At 33.0% G+C, this 27,220-nt stretch overlaps 1 protein-coding gene across 6 annotated transcripts in view; it reads right to left on the bottom strand.

Moving 5' to 3' along the window:
• Positions 1-27,220, bottom strand: part of COL11A1 (collagen type XI alpha 1 chain) — a 210,379-nt gene that overhangs the window by 115,926 nt on the left and 67,233 nt on the right. The window contains exons 6-20 of one of the 6 annotated variants that reach the window (XM_043875927.1): positions 24,355-24,471; positions 23,655-23,744; positions 21,431-21,685; positions 20,655-20,717; positions 19,184-19,225; positions 17,952-18,014; positions 17,217-17,291; positions 14,163-14,246; positions 12,027-12,083; positions 7,613-7,666; positions 4,671-4,724; positions 4,499-4,552; positions 4,266-4,319; positions 2,872-2,925; positions 2,710-2,754 (exon numbers count right to left, since the gene is read on the bottom strand). In XM_043875927.1, the coding sequence (XP_043731862.1) occupies positions 2,710-2,754; positions 2,872-2,925; positions 4,266-4,319; positions 4,499-4,552; positions 4,671-4,724; positions 7,613-7,666; positions 12,027-12,083; positions 14,163-14,246; positions 17,217-17,291; positions 17,952-18,014; positions 19,184-19,225; positions 20,655-20,717; positions 21,431-21,685; positions 23,655-23,744; positions 24,355-24,471 (1,161 nt within the window). Of the gene's footprint in view, positions 1-2,709; positions 2,755-2,871; positions 2,926-4,265; positions 4,320-4,498; positions 4,553-4,670; positions 4,725-7,612; positions 7,667-12,026; positions 12,084-14,162; positions 14,247-17,216; positions 17,292-17,951; positions 18,015-19,183; positions 19,226-20,654; positions 20,718-21,430; positions 21,686-23,654; positions 23,745-23,934; positions 24,088-24,354; positions 24,472-27,220 lie in introns of all 6 variants that reach the window. The other 5 variants (XM_043875926.1, XM_043875928.1, XM_043875929.1 and 2 more) reach the window with 5 other exon arrangements.

Below are 27,220 nucleotides of genomic sequence, written 5' to 3'. Positions count from 1 at the left end.
TATTAAATCTTATAATTCAAACAGACTACATGAAGAGTCTTGATTCTCATTTATTTTACATTTAGGTAAATTCCATCTTGAGAGAATAGTCTACTGAGAGAAAGAAACAAACAACTGGATGACTATATTAGGAAGGTTATAGAAACCACTTTCATGATTTTTAAAATTATTATGATTTAAGCCATCATTTTCTTCTCTTCTTCCCCTTCTCCATTTTTTCCTCCTTTTTTTCTTTCTTCAAAAAAGTCAACAGGATGGTTTACTGTTATATTTACTTGAGCAACTGAGGAGCCTGGTGGGCTATAATCCAAGAGGTTGCAAAGAGTTGGACACAACTGAGCAACTAACACACACAAACACACTATGCCTTTGAATTGGCAGGTTCTATAATGCGGCAAAGTAGCAGTAAAACTAGGAGGTCTGCTTCTAGTGTGGATCTTTGATTGACTAGGTTTGAGTAAACCTTTCCGACTCAGTTTCCTCATTTGTAAAATTCAATGGAAAAAAGGATATAATTTAGTAAATTTTATAGGCATATTTTATACTTAATAGTTATATTTTATAGTTATATTTATAGTTATATTTGATAAGCACCTCATTTTTTGTTTCTTCTAGTAATAAGATTACTTTATCCTAAACAAATAAAAAATTCTAGAGGTATAAATATAAAAAATTGAAACAAATAGCAACAAAAACTAGATAAGGTTTTTTGGATGGCAAGTTGTTGTTTAGTAGCTCAGTCATGTCCAATTCTTTGTGACCCCATGAACTGCAGCACGACAGACTTCCCTGTCCTTCACTATCTTCTGGAATTTGCTCAAGCTCATGTCCATTGAGTAGGTGATGCCATCTAACCATCTCATCCTCTGTCGTCCCCTTCTTCTCTTGCCCCCAGTCTTTCCCAGCATCAGGAATTTTTCCAATGAGTTGTCTCTTTGAATCAGGAGGCCAAAGTACTGGAACTTCAGCATCAGTCCTACCACTGAATATTCAGGGTTGATTCCCTTTAGGATTGACTAATTTGATCTTGCTGTCCAAGGGACTCCCAAGAGTCTTCTCCAGCGCCACAGTTTGAAAGCATCAATTCCTCGGTGTTCAGCCTTCTTGATGGTCCAAGTCTAACATCAGTACATAATTACTGCAAAAACCATAGCTTTGACTATAGGGACCTTTGTTGGCAAGTGATGTCTCTGCTTTTTAATAAGGTGTCTAGGTTTCTCATAGCTATACTTCAAAGAAGTAAAAGTCTTTTAATTTTGTGGCTGCAGTCACTGTCCACAATGATTTTGGAGTCCAAGAAAATAAAATCTGTCACTGTTTCCACTTCCCTCCCATATGTTTGCCATGAAGAGATGGGAATGGAAGCTATGATGTTAGATTTTTGAATGTTAGGATTTTAGCCAGCTTTTTTTCACTCTCCTCTTTCATCTTCATCAAGAGGCTCTTTAGTTCTTCTTCAATTTCTGGTATTAGAGTGTTATCATCTGCATATCTGAGGTTGTTGATATTTCCCCATGCAATCTTGATTTTAGCTTGTGATTCATCCAGCCTGGCATTTCGCAAGATACATTCTGCATAGAAATTAAATAAAAGTGTGAAAGCATGAGCCTTGTTGTACTCCTTTCCCAATTTTGAACCAATCTGATATTCCATGTATGGTTTTAACTGTTGCTTTTTGACCTGCATACAGATTTCTCAGGAGACAGGTAAGGTGGTCTGGTAATCCCATCTCTAAGAATTTTCCAGTTTGTTGTGATCCACACATTCAAAGTATTTAGCATAGTCAATGAAGCGGAAATAGATTTTTCTTTTTTGAGAATTGTCTAGCTTTTTGTATGATCCAACAAATGTTGGCCATTTGATCTCTGGTTCCTCTGCCTTTTCTAAATCTAGCTTGTACATCTGGAAGTTCCAGGTTCAAGCCTAGCTTGAAGGATTTTGAACATTATCTTGCTAGCATGGGAAATGAGCACAATTGTATAGTAGTTTGAACATTCTTTGGCATTTGCCTTTCTTTAGGATTGAAATGAAAACTGACCTTTTCCAGTCCTGTGGCCACTGCTGAGTTTTCCAATTTTGCTGGCGTATTGAGGGCAACACTTTAACAGTATCATCTTTTAGGATTTGAAATAGCTCAGTTGGAATTCCATCACCACTGCTAGCTTTGTTCAAAGTAATGTTTCTTAAGGCCCACTTGACTTCACACTCCAGAATATCTGGCTTTATATGAGTGATCATACCATCGTGGTTATCTGTGTAATTAAGACCTTCTTTATGTAGTTCTTCTGTGTATTCTTGCCACCTCTTCTTAGTCTCTTCTGTGTCTGTTACGTCCTTGCCATTTTTGTCCTTTATTGTGCCCATCTTTTCATGAGATGTTCCTTTGGTATCTCCAATTTTCTTGAAGAGATCTATAGTCTTTCCTGTTCTATTGTTTTCCTCTATTTATTTGCATCATTCACTTAAAAAGGCTTTCTTATCTCTCCTTGTAGTTAAGATGCTATATCCCAATTTTTTTTCTCTCAATTTTCTAAGATTTAATGAAAGAAGAGCTGTAAGTTTCCTTTTTAAATGTTTTTTCACATAACAAATTACCTGGTTAGGTTAGGTAAGATTGCAATTTATTATTGACTTTATATATGTAACACCAAGCACTATTTCTCCTAAATAGGGTATTATTTAAAAAGAAAAAAAATGAAAGTTGCTTACAGCTTCACCTGGAAGACCCCTTGGTCCTATTTCTCCATCTTCTCCCTGTCATGGACATAATGAATAGGATAGTGATATGATCAGACAATGCAACATTTCAGCATGGCTTTTTTTAACGTTTTAATTTTAAATATTTCTTAAAAGAAATGAACTTTCATATACCCTCATTCCATCTTCACCAGGAGGACCAGGAGGACCTTGAGGACCTCGTTCACCCTATTAAAGAAATCCAAATACAATTAGAATTTGAAGTAAACCAGAATATTTATAACTCTATCCTACAGCTATCCTAGCAAATATAATGAAACATTTGGTAGAAAAACGTATGCTTTATTTTCTCTCCTGGAAACATTTCAGAGATAAGTCATAATTTTGCATTGACTGGCATTACAACTTAGTATGCAAGGAAAACATTCTTTCAATTTTGAAACCACAAAGATTTAAATAAAATAGCCAAATAATTTTCAGACATTTAATTATTAAAAACTAACAGAAAATTATTTTGCTGAAGACTGTCTTCAGTCTTCATGGTGCATGGATGCCTTTGCTGATTTTTATTTAAATTTTTTCTGCTTCTTAAATAATTCTCAATTCAGCACAATTCTGGAAGACTAATGAGGCTTCAATTTAAAAAAAAAACAAAATTATGTATTTCTCTCAACATGGCACACACTAGATATTTTGCAAAACTTTCATAGAACTCTCTTTTCTTTATCTTTCTTTTTTTCACATTTTCTAATTGTCCTAAAGATTGCCTCACCTTTATTTTTAACTTTTAAAGAAGAGTAATGTGAAGATACAAAGCTGATCTTTTTTGAGAGACCACATTCTGGCTTAATTTCCCACTAAAACTACTGACTGGATTGCTGTTCAACATTATTATTTTGTTAATAAGCCCTAGTAAATTTTAAACTCCTGCATTGAACTATAAACATATTATCCCAAAGAAGTAGTCTATGGTATCTTGATCTACTGGAACCATCTAACAAGTATAATAAAATACATTGCCCAGTATATTGTAATATTAACTACAGACTGCCTGCAGGTGTCTTTTGAATATATTTCCATAGACAAAATGTAAGAAGGAAATTGAGGTAATTATCAGAAAGTTAGAGGCAAAATAAAATCTCCATACTTGTTCTGTAAATATACTTTGCATATATATATACATCCTGGAGGAGGGTACGGCAACCCACTCCAGCATTCTTGCCTGGAAAATCATGGACAGAGGAGCCTGGTGGGCTACAGTCCATAGGGTCACATAGAGTCTAAAAAGACTGAAGTGACTTAGCACGTACACATACATGTACATAAAGATTCTGCCTCAACTTATATTTGTGTAAAATGAATATTTTATATCTAAAAAATTAAAAAAAAATAATAATCATATCCCATCTATAATTCTACTTATATTTCTTCATGTATCTTTTAGATGTACTAATTTACATGAGTTCACAAATACTTAATTTTCTTATTTCTTAGTGCAACTATTTAAAATATTTCATAGTATTCTTATATTATCCCTGTACAAAAAGCAATATAATAGTATGTCTTACCCTGTGACCCTTGTCACCTGGCAGACCTGGAAGTCCATCAAATCCTCGATCGCCCTGTAAAATCATCATCACCACCATCATCAACAACATCATATTCTGAGCTTATTTCTGAACTGTAATTTGAATGTGAAATATTATTTCATATCAAGAAACTTTATTTTAAAATATAAAAATTTCAGGAGAAACTGAGATAAGAGATCTGAATATACAAACATATGAGATGAGTTCCTGACCTTGGCCCCGGGTTCTCCTGGCATTCCTCTTCCTCCATCAGCACCCGGACGACCCTGATAGTACCAAGAACATGACTAAGCAAAAAGGATTCCAAATAGCACAGAGTTAAAGAAAAGAAAATAACTGATGATTTCAGATGCCCTCAATATGCTCAATGAAAGCAAATCATACCCTTTTTCCAGGTTTTCCTGTTGGACCAGGAGGACCTTGGACACCACGTGGACCCTATATCAAAACATCATATTTAATTAATTTTATAGAATTCCTGATCAATAAACTCAATCACATAGAGAAATGGTTTTAAAATTTTATATCTTAGTTTTACCTTAACCTCTTTAACACAAAAAAATATAGTTTCATGTATAAAAGTCCACATAAAGCAAGAAGATAAGAGAATCAATTTTTCTACATGGCTCCTTGCCAGAAAAAGTCATACTATTCTATTAAGTTTATATAGACCTGTGATTACATATAAGCAAAAGGAATGCAAAATGATATTTTAAACTTAAAAAATTCTCAATTACTAAATTTACTCTCAAAACCTTGGGGTTTTACATTTCCCTTGACTGAAAACACTTCATTTCATTCCTCTTGTCTTTCTAATCCTTTTGCTTTTAAATTTCCCATCTTTTGTGGCAATCTTCTCCTAGCTATTTATTCTTTTATTGCAAGTATCATGTTTGGTTATAACTGTTTTTTGCTTTTGTTTCCATAGTTGAGTCTCCCATTTAATTGTTAACCTCCGCAACTTTGGACTAAATCTTTTTCTCCATTATACTTGTACAGTTCAGCACAGTGCCTGGTACACGTTTCTTTCGATCATCTACAAAATTCTGGAGGATGACTTGGCGAACTTGAATTCAATTACTGACTGGTGCCATACCATCTCAGATTAAAGCTTTAAGATCCTCAGTATCTTTCTTGAGGTAGTTCAGTACAATGTTATATCAACATACAATGTCTTGTTTGTGAGTTAATATACACGTTTTAAAAATAAAATTACACAGCTTATAATAGATAACATACAAATCCATTAGAAATATTACACAGGCCTTCAATGGCACGAGTGGTAAAGAGCCTGCCTGCCAACGCAGGAGACTTTAGAGATGCAGGCTTGACTGTTGGTTGGGAAGATCCCCTGGAGGAGGGCACGGCAACCCACTCCAGTATTCTTGCCAGGAGGATCCCATGCACAGAGGAGCCTGGTGGCCATAGCGTCACAGGGCTGGACAGAATTGAGGCAACATAGCCTAGCATCCCTTTTTAAGTTTAAACAATACGAATTGAGCAAGTGTGGTAGAAAATGTAACACACATTTGAAATTACAAATAATTATTATGATAGCTGTGACACATTGATTATAGAAACATGAAATTAAAGTTGCTTAATAGTTAGAGATTAAAAGAATATAGCTTAAAAATACTGCAGAAAAAAAATTCTATCCTATACCCCAGCTGGAAGGCAAGGAGCAATAATAACAGCACAAATTTTGTTAGTTTTTAATGAAAATGATCTTTCATTTGATACTGCATCTCACTGAAATTAAGGAAAACTGCAAAGACCATGAAAATTGCTGCAGCATGTTTTCAAATTCACCCATTTTGTAAAAGGTGAGTTTGATCCAAAAATTCACAAACTGTAAAAGGCTAGATTTCCTAACTTTTCAATATTTTTATTCAATCTTTTTATGTATTTCTCAGTTAAGGTACAAATGCTTTCCATCCGTTTATGACAATATCTAGCAGGCATGAAAAAGAAAGCTCTCACATTCTGTGTCACTCAAATATCTTTCTCAATTTAGGGGAAGTTTTTTCTCATTTCAAAATAAACTGTGGTGCATCCAAACATGGGAATATTAACTCAGTAACAAAAACAAATAAACTATGGATGTGCTCATCAACTGCAACAAATTATGCTGAGTGAAACAAGACAGTTCCAAAAGGTTACATAATGTGTGGTTTCACTTATATTCTTGGAAACATAAAACTAGTGGTGAAGAACAGATCAGCAGTCAGTCAACAATTAGCAGTAGGAAGAAGATGTGACTGTAAATGGTATCAAGTAACTGTTTGGGGTTCTGAAATTGTTCAATATCCAAATGATTGTGGTGGTAGTTAGGAAAAATACACATAGGTGTTCAAATTCATTTTTACAATATAATATTGTTAAAGTAAAACCAATTTTTTAAAAAAGAAACAAATAGATGACCACTTGAAAGCTCCTACAGTCAATCTGAATCTATAGATATTGACTAAACCAGGAAGCATTTTCATTTAAAAAAAATGAATGAATTTTAAAAGTACATGATACTTTGTTTTCAGTTTTCTAGAATAAGTATATTCCATAATGTGTTTACAATGTATGTTTCTATCTACTTGTCATTCAAGGAAAAATAATACTTTAAATTTGGCACCATGTAAATAGGGCTTCCCAGATGGCTCAGTGAAGGAGACTCAGGAGATGTGGATTCTATCCCTAGGTGGGGAAGATCCTCTGAAGTAGGAAATGGCAATCCACTCCAGTATTCTTGCCTGGGTAATCTCGTGGACAGAGGAGCCTGGAGGGCTACGGTTCATGGGGCCTCAAAGAGTTGGACACAACTGAGAGACTGAACACACAGAGAACTTACACAAAAATAGTGTAAGATCTTTTTAAGAATTTTGGTTCAGATGTTCTCAATTCTCTTAATTTCCTCAGCTCTACAAATGACTTAAAGTAAGCTTCTTTTATATATATTAAATATCCTTTCTGAGAGAATTTATTAGATTTGGTCTCCACAAGAAATAGCTTAGGCTTGTGTCAGGGCTGCTATAAGTACAATCGCAATGGTTCTTCTTTGCTCTGTACAATCTTATATCAATTTAATATTCAGAAGGCCCATTACTATCAAGATTTTACAATTCTAATTTATATCTTCTTCTAATATTGTTTAAATTAATCAAATTATTGGCAGTCAACTGACCATTAGAGATTTTTCAATTAAAGAAGTTGATGTGAGCTGCAAGGCAATTTAAGTAATTGCTTTACTTCTGAAACAAATGGCAGACCCTTCAATTACCATAATAGGTAAAATAAACTTAAATATAAAATAAGTGAAATAGGTTAATTTTTACCTGAGGACCTGGATCGCCCATCTCACCTTTGGCCCCAGAAGAACCAGGTCCACCCTGTAGAGAAAAAGTGAAGACATATTCATTTAATTTTGTAATTCTCTAATCAGTGATGTCCTACTATTTTCACTTGAAATAAACATTATTCAAAATACATTTCTTCAATTAGTATGATTTTATTAGTTAATACAATAAAATTTTCAAGTCTTCTGAATGAAATACATCTCTTCTCAGATTTTGACTGTATTCACATGCGGGAATTATATTTAAAAGCTTATATTTACTGATAATCACACAGAAGCCAATTCCATGAGATCACACTGAGATATTCTTTAATGTGTACGCCATCAGAGCACTTACAACCATACGCAGGCATTATGTATCATTACACTGTGGTGGAGTACTAGAGAAAACACATTTTTACAGACTCGGGTACACACTGAATCCATTCATACAACTTGGAAACATGTTAATGCTTTTATACTCAGAAATTTCTGAGACGCTGAATTCTATAGAATAAAACATCAAAAAAAGATGCTATTGCTATCATTATAATGTCGCGAAATAACATTAAAGTAATTTTTCCCTAGATTGTTCTGAATTAATTTTCCCCACAAAAATAAATCCTATGACAAAGCCTCTTACAAATATTAACATAAGTCAAGAAGTGCAACAAAAATCTGGCACATTAACTGGAAAAAATATAAAATCACTTTATAAAAGTGCTGTGAGTTTTAAAAAATAAATACTAGGCCATTCACCCTCCTAAAGAGCTTTAGAACATTAAAATTAAACACAATGATAATAGTTATTTCATGCTGAAGTATACTTTGTGTGTTTAAAAAGTTTCTGATTTACTTAAATCAATAGAGATTTTACTAAATACTGCATTGAATCAAAGTGCAAAAAGGCTAAAATTATGCAAAGCCTGAAAATGCCAGGTGTTGAGAGCCTCCTGGTGGCTCCAAAGTAAAATAACTGTTAATATGACTGCCAAAAAATATGGCAAGTCCAGTAATATGAATATTCCAGTCTTGAAGATTACAAGAATGATGACTTTCAAGCATCTGAGAATTTTTGCAGTTAAATTTCTTCAAGAGAGAAACTGGAGTTCTACATTAAATGAGATTATTATTCAGAACTGAATGCAAAGAACAGTCCAATAATCTAATTAATTTAGTATATTGTATATCAGTATATAAGCACTATCTGCTTAACAGATTATAATTACTTTGCCCAACCACTTATTCTAAAAATTGTCATGTAATTGACAGTAACAGAATAAGGAAAAGAACATTTTCAAGATTTCCTGAATATTTTATAATATAGATCTCCTTTTGTCTATAAAAGCAATTGAAAATAAATAATTGAATAAAGGAAGTGCTCATGGAAAGAATGAAAATATTTATGACTTAAAATCTTGCTTCTTTTCAAAATCTTAATATATAAAACATTTTCAGACTCTAAAATTAAGATCACTGACAGTCTGTAATAACTTTATGTTTTGAAGCAAAGAAAATAGAAGAGAAAATGGTGAAAACAAACAACGTGATTACTTTCTCTCAATACCTACCTTTAATATTTTAGGAAGCTAAAACATTATATAGCAAAGACTTAAATAGTAAAATCAATTAATCTTGGATATTACATTGAGAATGGCAATGTAATAACATGGCTGTTAATGTTTTCCCTTTGCCAACAGCCTGTGAATGGCCCTAAATGACTAGTGAAAACAGAACAGCTCAATGTAACAAGCTTTCATGGATTCTGTTCATCACTGTCCTTACCTTATATAGATCCACTAGATTTGTATTTGTCAGGATGATAAGTAGGAAAATTCCTTTAATTTTAGAGATTCTAGACTGATATTTCAAAATTAAACAATAGGCAGTGTTCCCAAACATTCTTGAACATAAGATTCAGCCTGCTGCACTCATTAAAAATATAGTTTGCCAGCTCCAACCCTAAATCTGCCTCTCCAACTCTGAATTTGCCTCAACAGAGTCTCAAGTTCCAGGCTCCAGGAACTTTCACTTTTAATAAAATATACACATAATTCTTCCACCCCCATATCTGTAAAATACCAGCATACTAGTGGTTTTCCTCAGTGATGTAAATTTGTTATTACTAACAAGCAACTAAACATTAATTCTATTTCTTCCTTTGTTAACTGACATAGTACTCTTTCATTTCCTTATTATATTTTGTAAGGCAAAACAGTAAAACTATATGATAAATACATAATAATGCATTTAGAAATGTATCATTTAAATTCTGTGGAATATATTGCCAGAACACATGTTCCACATGAGCTCAGATGATTGAGCGTAGAGCCCTGAAAATAGATAAAATGTGATAAAATTTCAAGAATGAATTAAAAGAACTATAAATATATGGAAACTATAAATATATGGAAAAATACACTAAAAAACACTTGAACACATGAAGAAAACTAGCATCCCAATAAGCTTAATAAAACAGAATTAAAAAACTATTTAATTGATTCAAATTTGAATAAAAAAGTTTTGCTGTGTCCAGTCAGCAAACCAAAAATAAACTTTTAATGTTAAGCATAATAATTTCTATAAGTACCATTATTTCAATAAAGTATATTATGCATATAAGATCATATCAAAAGCATAGTAAAGCTTTTTATATCAAAAACAATACTTAAATTGTAAACTATTCCATTAATTTTAAAATCAATGTAAAACTGGGCTGGAATTTACAGCGCTCTTTTCTCTTAAAAAAGTATGATTTAAAAAGAATCTTTTGTTGTGTATGTGTGTGTGTGTGAATTGCTATACTCCTTCAGTTAAGTTCAGTTCAGTTCAGTCTCTCAGTCGTGTCCAACTCTTTGTGACCCCATGAATCGCAGCACGCCAAGCCTCCCTGCCCATCATCAACTCCCGGAGTTTACCCAAACTCATGTCTACCGAGTCAGTGATGCCATCCAGCCATCTCATCCTCCGTCGTCCCCTTCTCCCCCTGCCCCCAATCCTTCCCAGCATCAGGGTCTTTTCCAACGAGCCAACTCTTTGCATGAGGTGGCCAAAGTATTGGAGTTTCAGCTTCAGCATCAGTCCTTCCAATGAACATGCAGGACTGACTGATCTCCTTTAGGATGGACTGGTTGTATCTCCTTGCAGTCCAAGGGACTCTCAAGAGCCTTCTCCAACACCACAAATTTCAAAATATTGAGAACATTTTTTAAATATCTAGACCATAGTGAAACAGATCACCAGCCCAGGTGGGATGCATGAGACAAGTGCTCGGGCCTGGTGCACTGGGAAGACCCAGAGCAATCGGGTGGAGAGGGAGGTGGGAGGGGGGATCGGGATGGGGAATACATGTAACTCCATGGCTGATTCATGTCAATGTATGACAAAACCCACTGCAATGTAGTGAAGTAATTAGCCTCCACCTAATAAAAATAAAGGAAAAAAAAAGAATGAGTGATGAAAAAAAAAAAATATCTAGACCACATTAGCTTGTCAGTAAGCTTATAAGATAATTGATGCTTTTGAACTGTGGTGTTGGAGAAGACTCTTGAGAGTCCCTTGGACTGCAAGGAAATCCAACCAGTCCATCCTAAAGGAGATCAATCCTGGGTGTTCATTGGAGGGACTGATGCTGAAGCTGAAACTCCAGTACTTTGGCAACCTGAGGCGGAGAGCTGACTCATTTGAAAAGACCCTGATGCTGGGAAAGATTGAGGGCAGGAGGAGAAGGGGACGACGGAGGATGAGATGGTTGGATGGCATCACCGACACAATGGACATGGGCTTGGGTGGACTCCGGGAGTTGGTGGTGGACAGGGAGGCCTGGCATGCTGCGGATCATGGGGTTGCAAAGAGTCAGACACAACTGAGCGACTGAATGGAACTAAAGCTTATGAAGAAAAACAAAACACATTTTCCAAGAGCCTCTGAAAGACAAAACAGTTTTTCTAATATCTGAAACAATTCATGAAATACTATAGGCAACTTAAAGTTTAAGCCACGTCTCCTGTTTTCTCCTAAGATTATGGACAATTTTTTCAATAGCCTCATATATTTTTGCTTCTTTAATCAATTCCTTTTAACAAAATTAAATCTCAAGAACTTATTGTAAAATTGAAATTCAATAACTCTGTTGTACAAATAAATAATATTGTTTGAAAAGTTAATAATTGAATATGTGATTCAATTATATTTTTCATTGTATTATTTGAGATCTTCCTACTGTAACTTTTTCATTGAAATTTACTGAGGACTGAATTCAAATAGATTCTTTTAAATGGAAACTAAATGAAGTGTAAGTCTATTTATTTATCTTACTTTCACCAGCCAGAGACATGAAAACTGCCTGACCAAAGCTGCACAAGGCACTATGTATATAGGAATTTAAATACATAAAGTCTTATTGGATAACCTACCACGGGACCTGGTCTTCCAGTCAGACCCATTGGGCCAGGTGGACCTCTCAGAGCAATCTAGAAAACAAGAGATAGCAAATTCAGGAATGCTACCTTGGATGAGCATATTAAACCACAATAATTATTTGTACAAGTTGCCCTTGAGTAACAGCCTAATCAACAGAGGCATAATAGCTATGTAGAAAGAGTGTTTGATTACTGAAGAATCATGTTTCTAGAATGACAATGACGTAATAAGTATCAAACTTTTTTTAAACTGTTGTAACTTATACAGTCTATACTATATATTTATGACTTATCTAATGATAAAAGTAAAAATAGATTTTAGTATCTAATAAGAAACTTAATATCTGATCATTTTTCTACTCAAATATACATTCAGAATATTGCATAAATTTCTTTTCAATATGTTGGTGCAATTCTTATTGAAAATACTTTCAATTGTGAACAATTTGAGATGCTTTTTAAGTTTTCTAGCAGTATCTTAGGAAAAGCTATGACAATTCAAGCCAAATAAAAGCAAAATTGATCAGGAAGTGTTAAGATAATATAGCTATTTTAACAAATCTCAAATTTAGTGCTTTATGGAAAAATACATTTATTTTATAGAATCATAGGCATAATAGACTGATTACATGCACTATTGACACTGAATATTAGAAATGTGAAATTAGCATACTTGAAAAGCTAGAACAATTAGAGTAAAAAGATATATATTTGACAGATGTTAAATTAGTGTGGTGTGCTATTTTTGAATATTAGTGATTCTGAAGATGAATATGTAGATTACCATAGCAGATATAAAAATATTGCAATAGAAATAATATGTAAAATCATATTAGAAAAGTGCATGAGATGAAAACAGTAATATCTCCAAAATTACACTACTGACTCACCATGAGATTTTTGACAATACACTTCTTAATCCTTGAGATTAAATATCTGAAAAATTGGAATTATAATGCTTGCTACCTATTTCCAAGTAGATTAAAAGGACTAATAAAATTAGGAATTCAATGGCCTAAAAAACTATTTAAGCTCAAATTACCTAAAATCTGTCCAAAGTAATATAATTTATTAGTTGTATGCACCATTAGTAAATCAATTTAATATTTTTAGACTTCTATCATGTCAAGATCTAATAAACCAGTGTTTTAAATTTTCATTGTCTTTATAGATAATGCAACCAAACAACGACATTTTTTCAGATTAATAGACTTACATTTTCATATAATTTATGCAGTCATAAATTTATGGTGATAAATAGTTATCACCAAAATGATTTATATCACTTAGGAAGCAGGAAGTCATATCCATACCACTGTAAGCCTTTTATTTCCTTTCTTCTTGAAAAGAAAACAAGACTACACTATGAATAAAAGTAGTATATCACTTTCAACTCTTTCCTGATCCATTCTTTTGATTTCTTTATTTATATTTTAATTGTACTGGAGCAAACGTAAAAATAAACAATTTTATATTCTATATGTATGCAGAGTGTGGAAAACTTTTAGTTGACAATGAAGTATGAACTGAGCAAATCTGGGAAAAATAAAATATAGATTACAATGTTTCATGCACAGACCGCATTTTTTTTTTTTTAGACCTTATATTTGAAGGTTTCTTTCCTACACAAGAATGCCTAAGAAACTGAAATTTCTGGATTAATTGGGATATCCTAAATAATCTGCAAGATTAGGTGGAAAAATTTTTTAAAAGTTTACCCTCTCACTCTATTCATTGATCGCCGACATATGACATGCGCCTTAGCAGGGAAAACTGGATGTGAAAGATAAAGGGTGTTATGTGTAAATCCACCATCAGGCCTCTTTGAATAAAATTAGAAAATGTGTGTGTTATGGTTTGTGTGTTTTTGCAAGAATTATGTGTGGTAATACTGCAAAGGCCAGTCATTTAAATTCAATATTAAATAAAATATTCCTACTCGAAAAACAGATATTTTCTTAGCATCTTCTCCATCTAGATTCAATATACTATATAGAATTTTGTTCATAATAGTAGCACCCTCCAGATACATACACACACACCCCTCACACACTCTCTGTCTCTTTCTCTCTCTCTTGTGTAATTCAACACATAGTCAGGTTATGGGACTACACGTTGATCCTTTCTTACCCGAGCCTGCTGAAGAATGGCCTGGGCCTGAGCTTCCTGAGCAGAGACGGTTGGTCCTTTGGAACTATCGCCACCATAACGAAACTAAGAAAAGATAATAACATACAGAAGCTCAAAATCAGACTTTCTCACGTAGGTGCCTTAATTACTAGTTTAAACACTACTTAAAATGTTGGGATTTTACAAAGTGTGAGGTAATTCCATCATGAATCATACCTTGATTTTTTCTAAATTTCCCATTTATTTCTTATGGAGGTTCTCTAGACCATGCTTTACCACATTTAGAAGAGACTACAGAATCTGCAATTTTAAATTCCATAATTTTTGAAAACTCTGGAATAAGCCATCATCCATTTCTTTACCTGCACAAACGCCATCCACTCTATCCACTCATTTGTGAAAATTCTAAATGCACTCAGTTAAATAGTGTTACATAGCAACTGCTATTTTCTGAGCAAAATTTCTAGAATCTCTGTGAACACAGAGGAAATCTTCCTTGAGATGGATTCAGTTTGTTTACCTTAAGTAATTATACTAGGAAATATCCTTTCTGTATCCCTTCATAAAATGCTAAAGTTCCTTTCTCTGTCTGATTTACTTCACCCAGTATGACAATCAATAGTTTCATCCATGCTGCTTTTTATTAATAATAGCTGAATAGTATTCCATTATTATGTGCATATATGTTACATCCTCTTTATCCATTCATCTGTTACTAAACATTTAGGTTGCTTCCATGTCCTGGCTATTGTAAAGAGAGCTGCTATGAACACTGGGGTACATGTATCTTTTAAAATTTTAATATTCTCCAGATACATGCCTAGGAGTGGGACTCTTGGGCCATATGGTAACCATATTTTAGTTTTTTAAGGAACCTTCATGCTGTTTTCCATAGAAGATGCATCAATTTACATTCCCACTAACAGTGTAGGAGAATTTCCTTTTCTCCACATCCTCTCCAGCATTTACTATTTGTAGCTTTTTAAATGATGGCCATTCTGACCAGCATGAGTTGATATCTCATTATAGTTTGGATTTTTATTTCTCTAATAGTTGGGAATGTTTAGTATCTCTTCTTGTTCCTACTGATAATCTGTATGTCTTCTTTAGAGAAATGCCTACTTCAGCTCAGTTCAGTTCAGTTGGTCGGTCGTGTCCGACTCAGTGCAACCCATGAACCTCAGCACGCCAGGCCTCCCTGTCCATCACCAACTCCCAGAGTCCACCCAAACCCATGTCTATTGTGTCAGTGATGCCATCCAACCATCTCATCCTCTGTGGTCCCCTTCTCCTCCTGCCTTCAATCTTTCCCAGCATCAGGGTCTTTTCAAATGAGTCAGCTCTCCGCATCAGGTGGCCAAAGTATTGGAGTTTCAGCTTCAACATCAGTCCTTCCAATGAACACCCAGGACTGAACTCCTTTAGGATGGACTGGTTGGATCTCCTTGCAGTCCAAGGGACTCTCAAGAGTCTTCTCTAACACCACAGTTCAAAAGCATCAATTTTTTGGCGCTCAGCTTTCTTGATAGTCCAACTCTCACATCCATACATGACGACTGGAAAAACCATAGCCTTGACTAGATGGAACTTGTTGGCAAAGTAAAGTCTCTGCTTGTTAATATGCTGTCTAGGTTGGTCATAACTTTCCTTCCAAGGAGCAAGCATCTTTTAATTTCATGGCTGCAATCACCATCTGCAGTGATCTTGGAGCCCAGAAAAACAGTCAGCCACTGTTTCTACTGTTTCCCCGTCTATTTGCCATGAAGTGATGGGACCGGATGCCATGATCTTAGTTTTCTGAATGCCTACTTAGTCCTTCCATCTATTTCTTGATTGTGTGTGTGTGTGTGTTTTGCTGTTGTTGTTGTTATTAAGCTATATGAGATGTATATTTTGGAAAGTAAGTCAGTGATGGCTGCATATTTTGCAAGTATTTTCTCCCAGTCTATTGGTTGTCTTTTTGTTTTGTTTATGGTATCCTTCACTGTGTGAAAGTTTATAAGCTTGATTAGGTCCCATTTGTGTTTTGCTTTTGTTTCTATTACCTTGGGAGACTGACCTATGAAAACATTGTCATGATTTATGTCAAAGGATGTTTTGCCTATGTTCTCTTCTAGAAGGTTTATGTTATCATGTCTTACAGTTAATCTTTAAAACATTTTGAGTTTATTTTTGTGTCTGGTATGAGGGTGTGTTTGAACTTCATTGATTAATATTTGGCTGTCCAATTTTCCCAACACTACTTGCTGAAAAGACAGGCTTTTCCCCATTGTATATTCTTTCCTTATTTATCAAAGATTAATTGACCATAGGTATATCAGTTTATTTCTGGGCTCTCTCCTCTGTTGCATTGATCCATTTGCCTTTTTGTGCCAGCATTATGCTGTTTTGATTACTGTAACTTTGTAGTATTATCTGAAAACATGTCTCCAGCTTTGTTCATTTTCCTAAGTATCACATTGGCAATTATGGGCCTTTTATGGTTCCATGTACATTTTAGGATTTTTTTTTTTATGCTATTGTTAGTTATGTGAAAAATGACATGGGTAATTTGATAGAGATTGCATTAAATCTGTAGGTTGCTTTTGGGTAGTAAGGTCATTTTAATATTAATTCCTCTGCGCAACTTTAAAAAGTAATCTTAAGGTAAACTAAATAATTTGGGGGCAATGAATAATAACTGTATAAATATATGTTATTTAAAAAGTATCAACTAGTGTCTATATGGTGGTAAACAGTATACTAATTTCATGTAATACATGAAATGCATGTTACCCATATGACTCAGGATAAAGTACACAATTAATAATACTAAGTTCTTTAAGCTTTGTTGTCAAAATATAATGAAATAATAAAGGCTTAGTTCTACTTCAAAGTTAATATTTACCAGAATTTTGCTTTATTGAATTTTCCAGTTACTGGAGGCTGCTTCATTTCAAGTATCTCTACCTTATATAGTAGATTTTTGATTGATCTATAATATGATTCTGCAATATTTTTCAGCAATAGGATGACAAAACATCAGGTTATCTTTACAACAATAAAAATACATACCGGTAATACTAACATGGTACCAGGAGGACCAGGTAGACCATCAGCCCCTGGTAAACCAGGACGTCCTGGAGGACCCTAGGGAAGTAAATGAAATCATCAAAATTAATAAATAAACAAAATAATTAAATTATTAGAAACTGAATAACTTTGAATGCCATAACTCTACATTACCTAATTTTTCATTTGTCCTCTACTCCTTGGTTAATTTTCTTTTATTAATAGTAAGTATATCTAGAGATGACTGTATTTCACTGCACTAGTTTTACATAATTTAAATGATATGTAAATTTATTGCTATTCAAGGAAGAAGAAAAAAGGGATTTTGCAAGAAGAGTTTCAACAGACTTAACATAAATAGTCTATTTCACCATGTGACCCAGGACACGATCTTCAAATTAGGATGCAGGCTTACTAACTCATTCTAACAGCATTCAGCTAAACAGTCGTAGTAGTTCCTGGAAAATATGTCTTAATTCCAAAGGAAGAACTTGCTCTAATGTATCAGGTTCATATCAAAATGAAAACTGATTATAAATAATAACAAATTTCTTACTAAGTATAAGATCAAGGCATTGTCTCTCCTCTCATTTTTAAAATTATAGTTAGAAAAGTTAAACAAAACTTTGCACATTGAATTCACATGTTATTCAAGTGAGAAGAATAATATCTTAAATTTGTAGAATATATTTTATTTCTTTTTATTTAAATTGCATTCTTTTGAATCCCTTCACTTACCCTCTCGCCAGGGTCACCAGGGGGTCCAGTGGGGCCTTGTAGACCTGGAGGACCCATAAGACCCTACGGAGAAATAAACCATGATGAGTCAGATTCCTGACTTAATTAGTATTCAGGCAAATTCATCCTACCAAAATCAAAGACGAACTCATTTATATTTCATAAACACTTTCTCCCAAACAACTGGCCTATTAAACTTCCCATAAAAAGAGAACATATAGGGGCCACTTTATAGCTAACTCAGCTCTTCCTCTACAAGGCTGTCCTCAGGGTAGACAAAGACATTCCATGGAAGAACAAAAAGGAGATCCTGCCAGTGTACAGTCCCTGAGGTGGAAGCTGGTTCCCGGCTCTTGTGAAAGAAATGGTATACTCATTCAATTAGACTGCAAAAATGTGACCACGAAGTTGAAATCTAGAAATCATTTATCTTCTTCTGTGGGTGTAAGTATTTATAGGCATGGGTATAATATATTTAATTCACATGACAAGAATTTAATTAATTTCACAAAAGAAAGAAGATTTCTTACAAAGTCAGATCAGTACTACTCCCTGACAAAAAGACAAACTGATGAGTAACAACAGCCTTACTAAAAAATGAAAATGGAAGCTGATATCACTACATTCGGTAGTACAATAAAGGCAGCTATAGTCTATTTAGAATTCTCAACTCCATTCATTGAGATGTGCTTATACCTCTAAAAAGAAAAGAAAGAAGGCCTTTATATATTTTTATAATTTTCAGATACAAAGTTGAAGATCAGGTTAGAAATGTCAGAGATAATTAAGCAACAAAAAATATTTAAAACAAAATTTAATTTCATAGCTCTCAAAAGAGTATCATTTGGATAGCCAAATCAGAAACTGATTTAAGGTCACCAGGTCCTCTAAGTACTTGCTTCTATAATTCAACACTCAAATGTGTGTGTGTGCTTAGTCACTCAGTAATGTCTGACTCTTTGTGACCCTATAGACTGTAGTCCACCAGGTTCCTCTGTCCATGGGGATTCTCCAGGCAAGAATACTGGAGTGGGTTGCCATGCCCTCCTCCAGGGGATCTTCCAAACCCAGGGATCAAACCCAGGTCTCCTGCATTACAGGCAGATTCTTTACTGACTGAGTCATCAGGAAAGCTCCATACTCAAATAAAATTTATAAATTCAACAATATAATAGAAATCTTATATCTGATTAAAAAAATCAAGACAAAAATAATTTTAAAACATTACATACCGCAGGTCCTGCAGGCCCTGGTGGTCCTTCAATAAGCATGCCCTACAGTTAAAGAAAAGATAAAGTCATTACTAGGGCAATGGAACCCCTAACCTCTTATCTAACTGGCTCTATGAAAGCACCACATCACAGCACTTTAAAAGGTGAATTATCTGCTCCTACATACAAAGATAATTATTAACATGTTTGCACAGGGGAGGGAGGAAATTCAAAACGATATAAGATGTAATTCCTGTCCTGAGAAAATCTACGAACTAATTAGCAAGGAAACAAATATTCAGGTAAGTAATATTACAAAAAGAATATACTAAGTGCTCCCCCAAAGGGCAAATACATTAACCAAATTTTTGCTAGCAGCCAGAATAACACCTGGTACATAGCAAGAACGTGATAAATGTTTGCTGTGTGAATGAAAGGGTGGGAGAAAGAGCACCTAAGCACTTTAATTCAGGGAAACGGGAGTAAAGTCCATGCTAAAAATTGGGCATAAATGTAAGTTCTTAAATGGACAAGAAATAGACTACTATTTCAGGATAAGAACCCAATTCTAAAAGTTTATGATTCTACTCTGAAAATTGTCTTGTCATTTTAAAAGTTAGTTGTAACTTTGCATAACAAAGACAAATTTATTCTGAAAATTGTTTTTAAAGATGTTGGTGAGCATATGATGTGCTTTCTCAGATTTGGGGGTAATAGGCTACAATGTTCTCAGAGATGCATCTTTTTTGTGTTTATCTTCCTCCATCACTTAAAAAAAAATTTTGTCCTTGCAGTTTCTGAAATGATTTTCATGAGCTTGAGGCAGTTCAACATACTTCCTTTATTTCTAATACAATACTTTCCCCCAAATTGCTGATTAAGGAGAATGATAGTAAAGTTGATTTCCAATAAGAATTTGCTTCTTACCAATATCTTGAGTGGTAGTAACATTAATATAAATCTGAAAAATCACTTTTCTTCCAGCGGAAGAAAAGGAGGCAAATTTTAAAAAGAATGTTTTCATATAATTATATGATGTGATTTGGATATGAAACAAATAAATGCTGTGTTAAATAATATATTTCTAATTATGTAAAGTCATGGCACTTAAAGGAAAAATCACTGAACTGGAAAATAGAAGAGACAAATTCAGGTCATAGATCAACTACCAAACGTTTGAACCTCAGGAAAGTTACTTAAACCCTTTAGATCTTAAGCCCCTTAGTTATAAAAGGAAAGAATTAGATTAAAAGATTGTCAGCTTTGGAATTTTCAAATTCCAAAGTTCTCTATCTTTCTGTTTTTTTGATTTACTGAAATTGTACTTATCAGAACTGGATTTACTAACTCACTTACTTGGGGCATTATAAATGTTTAGACATATAGAATTTTCAGTGGTACTACATGAACATGCATAATAATTCACAACAGTGGTAGCTCATGATACAAATCACTGTACCAATCTTTCCAACGTATTCACACCAGTACTTACAGGTTCAACTACTGCTGGTTCTCCTTTCTGTCCTTTTTCTCCATATGCACCATGGCCATTTATCTGTTGAGTGAAAAATTCAAGCAGCCTGTCTTTAAGTAAATAAGGCTATTTAAGTATTTTTAAAAGGTTAATCATGTAAGTGCATTTAAACAATCTATTAAAATATACTTTTAAACAAAGAAACCAATTAAAGTTTTAAATGCTGAAAATATACAAAGGAAAACACAAGGAACATTAATGCTAAATCTTGAGTGAGATTGAACAATTGCTTCTTAAAGATATATTATACAAAAATAATGATATTTGTTGACCTCAGCTATTATTCCAAGGCAATAAACAAAAAGTGCCTTCAAATTAAAATCAAAATAATAAAAGTAGTGGGAAGAAATTAGTAGAGAGGTTCAAACGTTTAAATACTAATAATTATAACAGTAAAATGATAATTAATATGGTGGACTACTGAACTTCACCAGGTAAGAAAGGTCAATTAAACTGGTTAAAAGTTAGAAAATAGTCTTGGTATCCAGAATGACAATGACTGATTTAATCTTATCAGTGCTAAGGAAATTTGGATTATTCTTTCGAAAGAACACTCCAGTAGTGTGGCCTGAGAGCTCCATGAGGAAGAATCTATCAAGGTCTCTTAGTAGTAATCAACATTCATGGTTTATATAAGAACAAAGTATATTTTAAACCTGAAAAGATATGAAGATGAACATGAAAATACACCAGAAATAAGACACACAATGACACAGAGCATAATACTGACTTACACTTGCTTCTGTGATATCTGTTTCTGCTGGAACACCTGGACCAAATTCTTCATTAGTGGGGCTTGTTGGTTTATCTTCATACTCCTTATATTCATAAAAATCATATTCACCTAAATCTCCATCTACCAGAAGATCAGAGTCCCTGCCGTCTATTTGTTTGTTTTCATATAGCATATCCTCAGAATTTTTCCTCTGGGAATCATAATCCTCTCCAGTTAGATATTCTTCAGTAAATACTTCTTCAACTGGATTTGGCTATTAATTTATGTTGTAAGGAATTGGAGAAATGAAGTTTACTGTTAGTAAAGCAAGGTAAGCATTTGCAAATACAGTTTGATGGCATGTGATGGGAAGTGGTTTGAGTACTACTCAAGCAAGTCTGAAGGCTGGGAAAGATAGTCTTTCAACATCATTGAAAGGAATATTTTTGTACATTGGAATGCACAAGAAAATATTGCTTTCAAAGCACCTTTGTCAATAAACTGCAAATATTCACATAGATTCAACATGTGTATTTGCTTGTTCATTGGAAAAAACTTGTTATGCAATTTGATATCTACTTTATAGTTTGACTCAAATAATATATATATGTAATATTTAGTTTAACTTAATTTTCACATCTCACAGAACCTCATACTGAAATATAATTTCTATCAGAAAAGCTATGTAAGTTTGACTCTCAATCCAAAAAATAAAATATCAATGCCAATATTGAGATTTATCATTGCAATATTTACTCAGAGCTCCAAGTATTTAGTGCAGTATTATATCACAAAGAGTTCTTTAAAGCAAAGAAAATATAAATTATAATCCTCAGAATTTAATACAATAAAATAGATCACTATATAGTCTCATAAAGAGTATGAGCCTATTTACTTAAAAGTAAAATTATATTAAGACTCTAATGTGATATAATTATATCAAAACTACTCACAGAGATACAGAAAAATAACACTAGTATAATTTCCTTTTTATAAATAATTACTCATTAATATCATAAATCTGAATAACATTGATTAGGTAATTTTTGGTCATGCTATGATTTTGATGAAGTTCAGATTAAATAATGTATCTTGCTACTTTTGAATTTCAGTTTGAAATAACTTGTTTGCTATGACATAGCAAATCTATATAATAGAATAATACTTAATAATAAGTATGTTACTTAAAGTCATGTGAATGAAAAAAGTGGCCAATGATTAATTCAGCAATTGTTAACTAAAATAAAATTTCCAATAACCATAATATTTTGTATTCTTAGACAATGAGGATATACTATCATTACAGAGTACATATTATCCAGAATCAGAATAGTACTGTGCTTATAGCTCTGAGCTAAAAAGTTGAAAATTTGGACATGTAAATAAACATCTTAAGATAACCATTTTTGGAAAATGATTAACTTGATTAATTTGGATTATCTTGGACAAGATTTGGACTTGAAATCTGTTCTTTCCCTAAAATGTTATTATTCTAAAATATGTTTTTTCATGTAAAGTCCCACTGGGACACATGTGATGTAAAATTTTTAATTAAATTGATTCAGTTAATCCTCATTCCAGGTGTGAAGAAATTTAACAAAGTTAAACTGAATTGTATACTTATTTTCTCATAACTGGAATATATGCATAATATGAAATTCAGGAAGATCATTCTAATTTGTACCTGAATATACTGAAATATTTTCATAGAAAGGACTGGGAAAAGTTAAGATATATTATTTTAACCGTAATTAAATTTGAAAATGTAAACAAACATTAAAATCAACTAAGACTATATTTTCTCAAAGTATTTGTGTCATAAAAAGGCATGATTATTGGTCAGATGGTTGTAAATTTTAATTGTATCATTTGATGATACAATTTTTTTTTTTTGAAGGATTTTCCTCCTCACAAAAAGGTCATGTTGTGAGTAACCTTAATCACAACATTTTTGAGAAGCTTGTTCTATCCCAGGAGCAATCAAGAAAATGATGGCAGCCAATTCAGTTTGATCAGTTTGGCATTTGCATGAAGCAGAGTCATGCAAACCTGAATTGGGATTAATTTTAAATGAACTTTTTTTAGTAACAGTGAGCCAGTGCTATTGTTTCTCTTACTTCAGTAAAGGAATAAACACATCAAACTTTTCAGAGGTTATAGATTCTTCCAGAGTAAAACATATCAAGAATTATTGCACATTTAAAAAAATTGAACTGTGATTTAATACTGTCTACAAACATTACCTCATTTGATCCAGATACACTCCTAGGAGCTTCTGTCTGGTAACTTTCTGTCCCATAGTTGTATTCTTGAAAATCATCAACAATATTTGCCTAATAGTGAATTCAAAAGAAAAGTAATTAGTAAAAATGTTAAGGTAATCCAAAATCTATAGAAAGCATGATTAATTAGGATATTGTATTAGCCAAATGAGTATTTATCTAGTTGGGTTAGGACAATGACTCATCATCAGAGATCTTCCAGCTTATCTAGGAGAGATCTTGATTGCTTTTTCTTTGCTACCTTTACCCCTAGCTTGGCCATTGCTGCTGCTTGATAAGTTTTCTTCTTCTTGGATGCAAATTTTTCAGATTTAGGGGGTGTAAACTTTTTGAACTTTTCCTTTGAATTAGTGGCCACTGTCTTCATCTTCATTTTGAAACTGAATTTCTTTTTCTGTAAAATGTGGTGAAAGATGGAATGGAAAACATAAATAAAATGAAAAGGGAAATGAAGAGCATGGATGAAAGGAAGAATAAGCGAAGCAAATCAAGCATCATTCCTTCAGGACAGCTACTACTGTCAAATAAAAATCAGTTATTGGGTCATAGAAATGAGATGAATGAAAGATCGACGATAAGTTTGAGGGAGAGTGGACAATAAGGGAACCACAAGATGACAAATACCAGGACACCATACACAAAGGTTCTACTATGCTTTTACCTCGGTTTGTGCTATTGTCTCCTCAGTTACAGTGGGTGTCTCTGTTACACTTTCAGCCTCTTTATATTCTGCTTCCCCATACTCATAGTCATATTCCATTATATCCTCAGGTGCATACTACATTGCAAAGGAAAAAATATCAGGCAATTTTGTTAGTTGCTGGTAATACTATTAACAAAATGGGATCATGTTCTTAACTTTTTACTGGTAAAGTTAAGAGACAAGGAAATACTGTTATCTAAATATTACTTGTGTTACAAGAAGTAATACTATCATATACAGAGTATAATAAAATACTGATAAAGCAGGTTTTCTGAGAGCAGAACAGTGGTTAGGCGTGTAAGGAAATTAAAAGTTTAGAATATTAATTCAAACTTTTAATTCTTAATATTAATTCAAACATAGCAGTTACATACTTGGACATAGTTGTTGTCCATAGTTGTTAAATATTCATGTTAATTTGGATTTGTAGAAACTGCTACACAAACCTCTTTTATTTATAGCAATTTCAATAGGTACTTTGTTTTTCATTGAACTGCATGTGTAAAAAGTCTTCCCAAGTATGAAATAATTTACATATCAGTTGTGGGATGGAAAGGGGAGAGAATAAAGAAAGGGAACAGAAGGAACATGAAATGATTCTATATCTATTCAGAATAATAGAACCAGTGGGGAAAAAAATCTAAAATCTATTCAGAAATAACTGATTTGTTATAAACTTAAGATCAAAATGAGCACAGTTGGAACCATTAAAAGATTCAAAATTAGATCTGTTTATACTTAACACACTGTAAATTTTTACAAGTATTGTGTTTTTTCTGTTGAAAAAGAGCATAACACTTGGGTATCTTAAAACATGTAAATGTAACTCAAATTGAAAGATGGAATACTAGATTGCTTTTCATTAAAAATATTAAGAGAGAAAAATATGTTTCTCAATAAAGGGATGAGAAAAACAATTAATACTTAATTATGAGGAAACTATGTTCATCTTCAAAGCCAAATATATCTACTGAAATTTTAATCTTAAACATATATTATTGGTTTTAATCAAAATAACTGTAAATCTATTAAGGTCATATATAGCAAAAATATTAAGCAGCAAATCAATAAGCTAAAATGCTAATATATATGCACATATTATTTATAACATATCTTTATGTATATGTATACATACATTTGTGTATGTATATGTACATATGTTTAGTATATTTATGTATATATATACTTAGGTACATATATACATATGTGTGTGCATGTATATACACACACACACATATATGCTAAAAGCAGTCTATTTGGAAATCCCTATGTATTTGGTAAAATTTCAATTATATCCCAAGTGGACCTCTCTTGGCCTTTTAAAATTGCCAATGGTTCCCTTTCAATGCACCAGAAAAATAACTCTTCACACCATGTCTTTTAGAGACTTGTGATCACTGGACCTTCTAATAAGCACTATTAGCTACAGCAATGCAAATGAACGCAAATTTCATAAAGACATATAATGAAACATATTGCAAACCAATCACAAAAAGGATTATAAAAATAGACAATTTAAAAGCATCTTAAATACATCTTGAATGAAGCCTGGTATTGAAAGTAGCCAGTTACCTTTACTATCTTTATATCATGTTTTTCTTTTTTTTTCCTTATAGGAAGAAACCTCTTCTAACCTCCATAATTCTCTCTTCTGTTTTAACTTTTTCTACACGGAGATCAACCAGACTAGCTGTGGTGGTAGAATAATGAAGGAAGTAATGTGCTCACTATCCTAGGCATGAAAGCACATGCTTTTCTTAGAGCCATCCAGAAGTCAGTGAAAAGAATCATTGCTTCTGTTCTCCTTATTTCTTTAAACAACATCTCCTCTGAAGGGTATTGACACCATGGTTTACATGAAGGAATTTGCTGGTCTACATGAAGCTTTACAACCTGTTTTTGGAAATGATTCTCCCTTTTTACTACAGAATTTTGTGATGCCTCAAAGACAGGTAAAGAAGAGAGAACTAGTTATAATTAATCAGATGAATATGTGCAAAAAGATGTGCAGTGATAGAATTTCACCTACGATTTGGGAGTTGCCTAGCATAAGTTAAAATATGTGAGGAGAAAGGGACTTTTTCTAGAAACGTTGTTAAGCCTTTTCTTTTTCAAGTTGTTAGAAAAATAGTGGCATTGCAAATATCTGTGTCTCTGAGAACTAAGATATCTGATATATATTAAGTGCAAAAAATTAAAGGTAATAAATTTCTTTATAAAACAGTGTTTTTCTCTTGCTGCTTCTTCCTTTTCATGTTTTATACTGATATGAAAGATAAGAACGTTAATTCCCTACTGTACATAGGACATTGCAGTCTGTGTTATATTCAATATACTAAGAAAGAACTACATGCAGATTTAACATCCAATTTTTTAATTAAGATAGAAGGATTATTTAACATGGTGGAAAAATTCCCAAACCACCATAATTTTAATATTGGTTACTTCGCTATATAAATGGTATCGTGGAAGTTTAAGTTGAGTAATAGTTTCATATTAACACTATATTTAAATCTATCATTTTATATTTTACTCTGATTATGATGCAATGTTACACCAAACACCAAACCAATCAATACAAATTGATTCTTAAGAATGAATTAAAACATGCTCTTTAGAAGATATGAACCATACAAAATCACAAGTTGAAGAAAACACATTTGAGTTAATTTATAAAATAAATTGATATTTATTAATCCAAATCAGAATGATAATATGTGATTGTCACAAATTTATTAATGGAAAATTAAGCAATATAAAGTACAACATGTATGTTTGATGCTCTAATTTTGCACTATATTGTGTTGGTAACATTGCATTTGTA

This window comes from Cervus elaphus, chromosome 20 (assembly GCF_910594005.1).
Source record: "Cervus elaphus chromosome 20, mCerEla1.1, whole genome shotgun sequence".
NCBI classification, from domain to species: Eukaryota; Metazoa; Chordata; class Mammalia; order Artiodactyla; family Cervidae; genus Cervus; species Cervus elaphus.
Note: the sequence above shows the minus strand (reverse complement) of the source record. Positions and strands in the feature narration are given on the sequence as shown.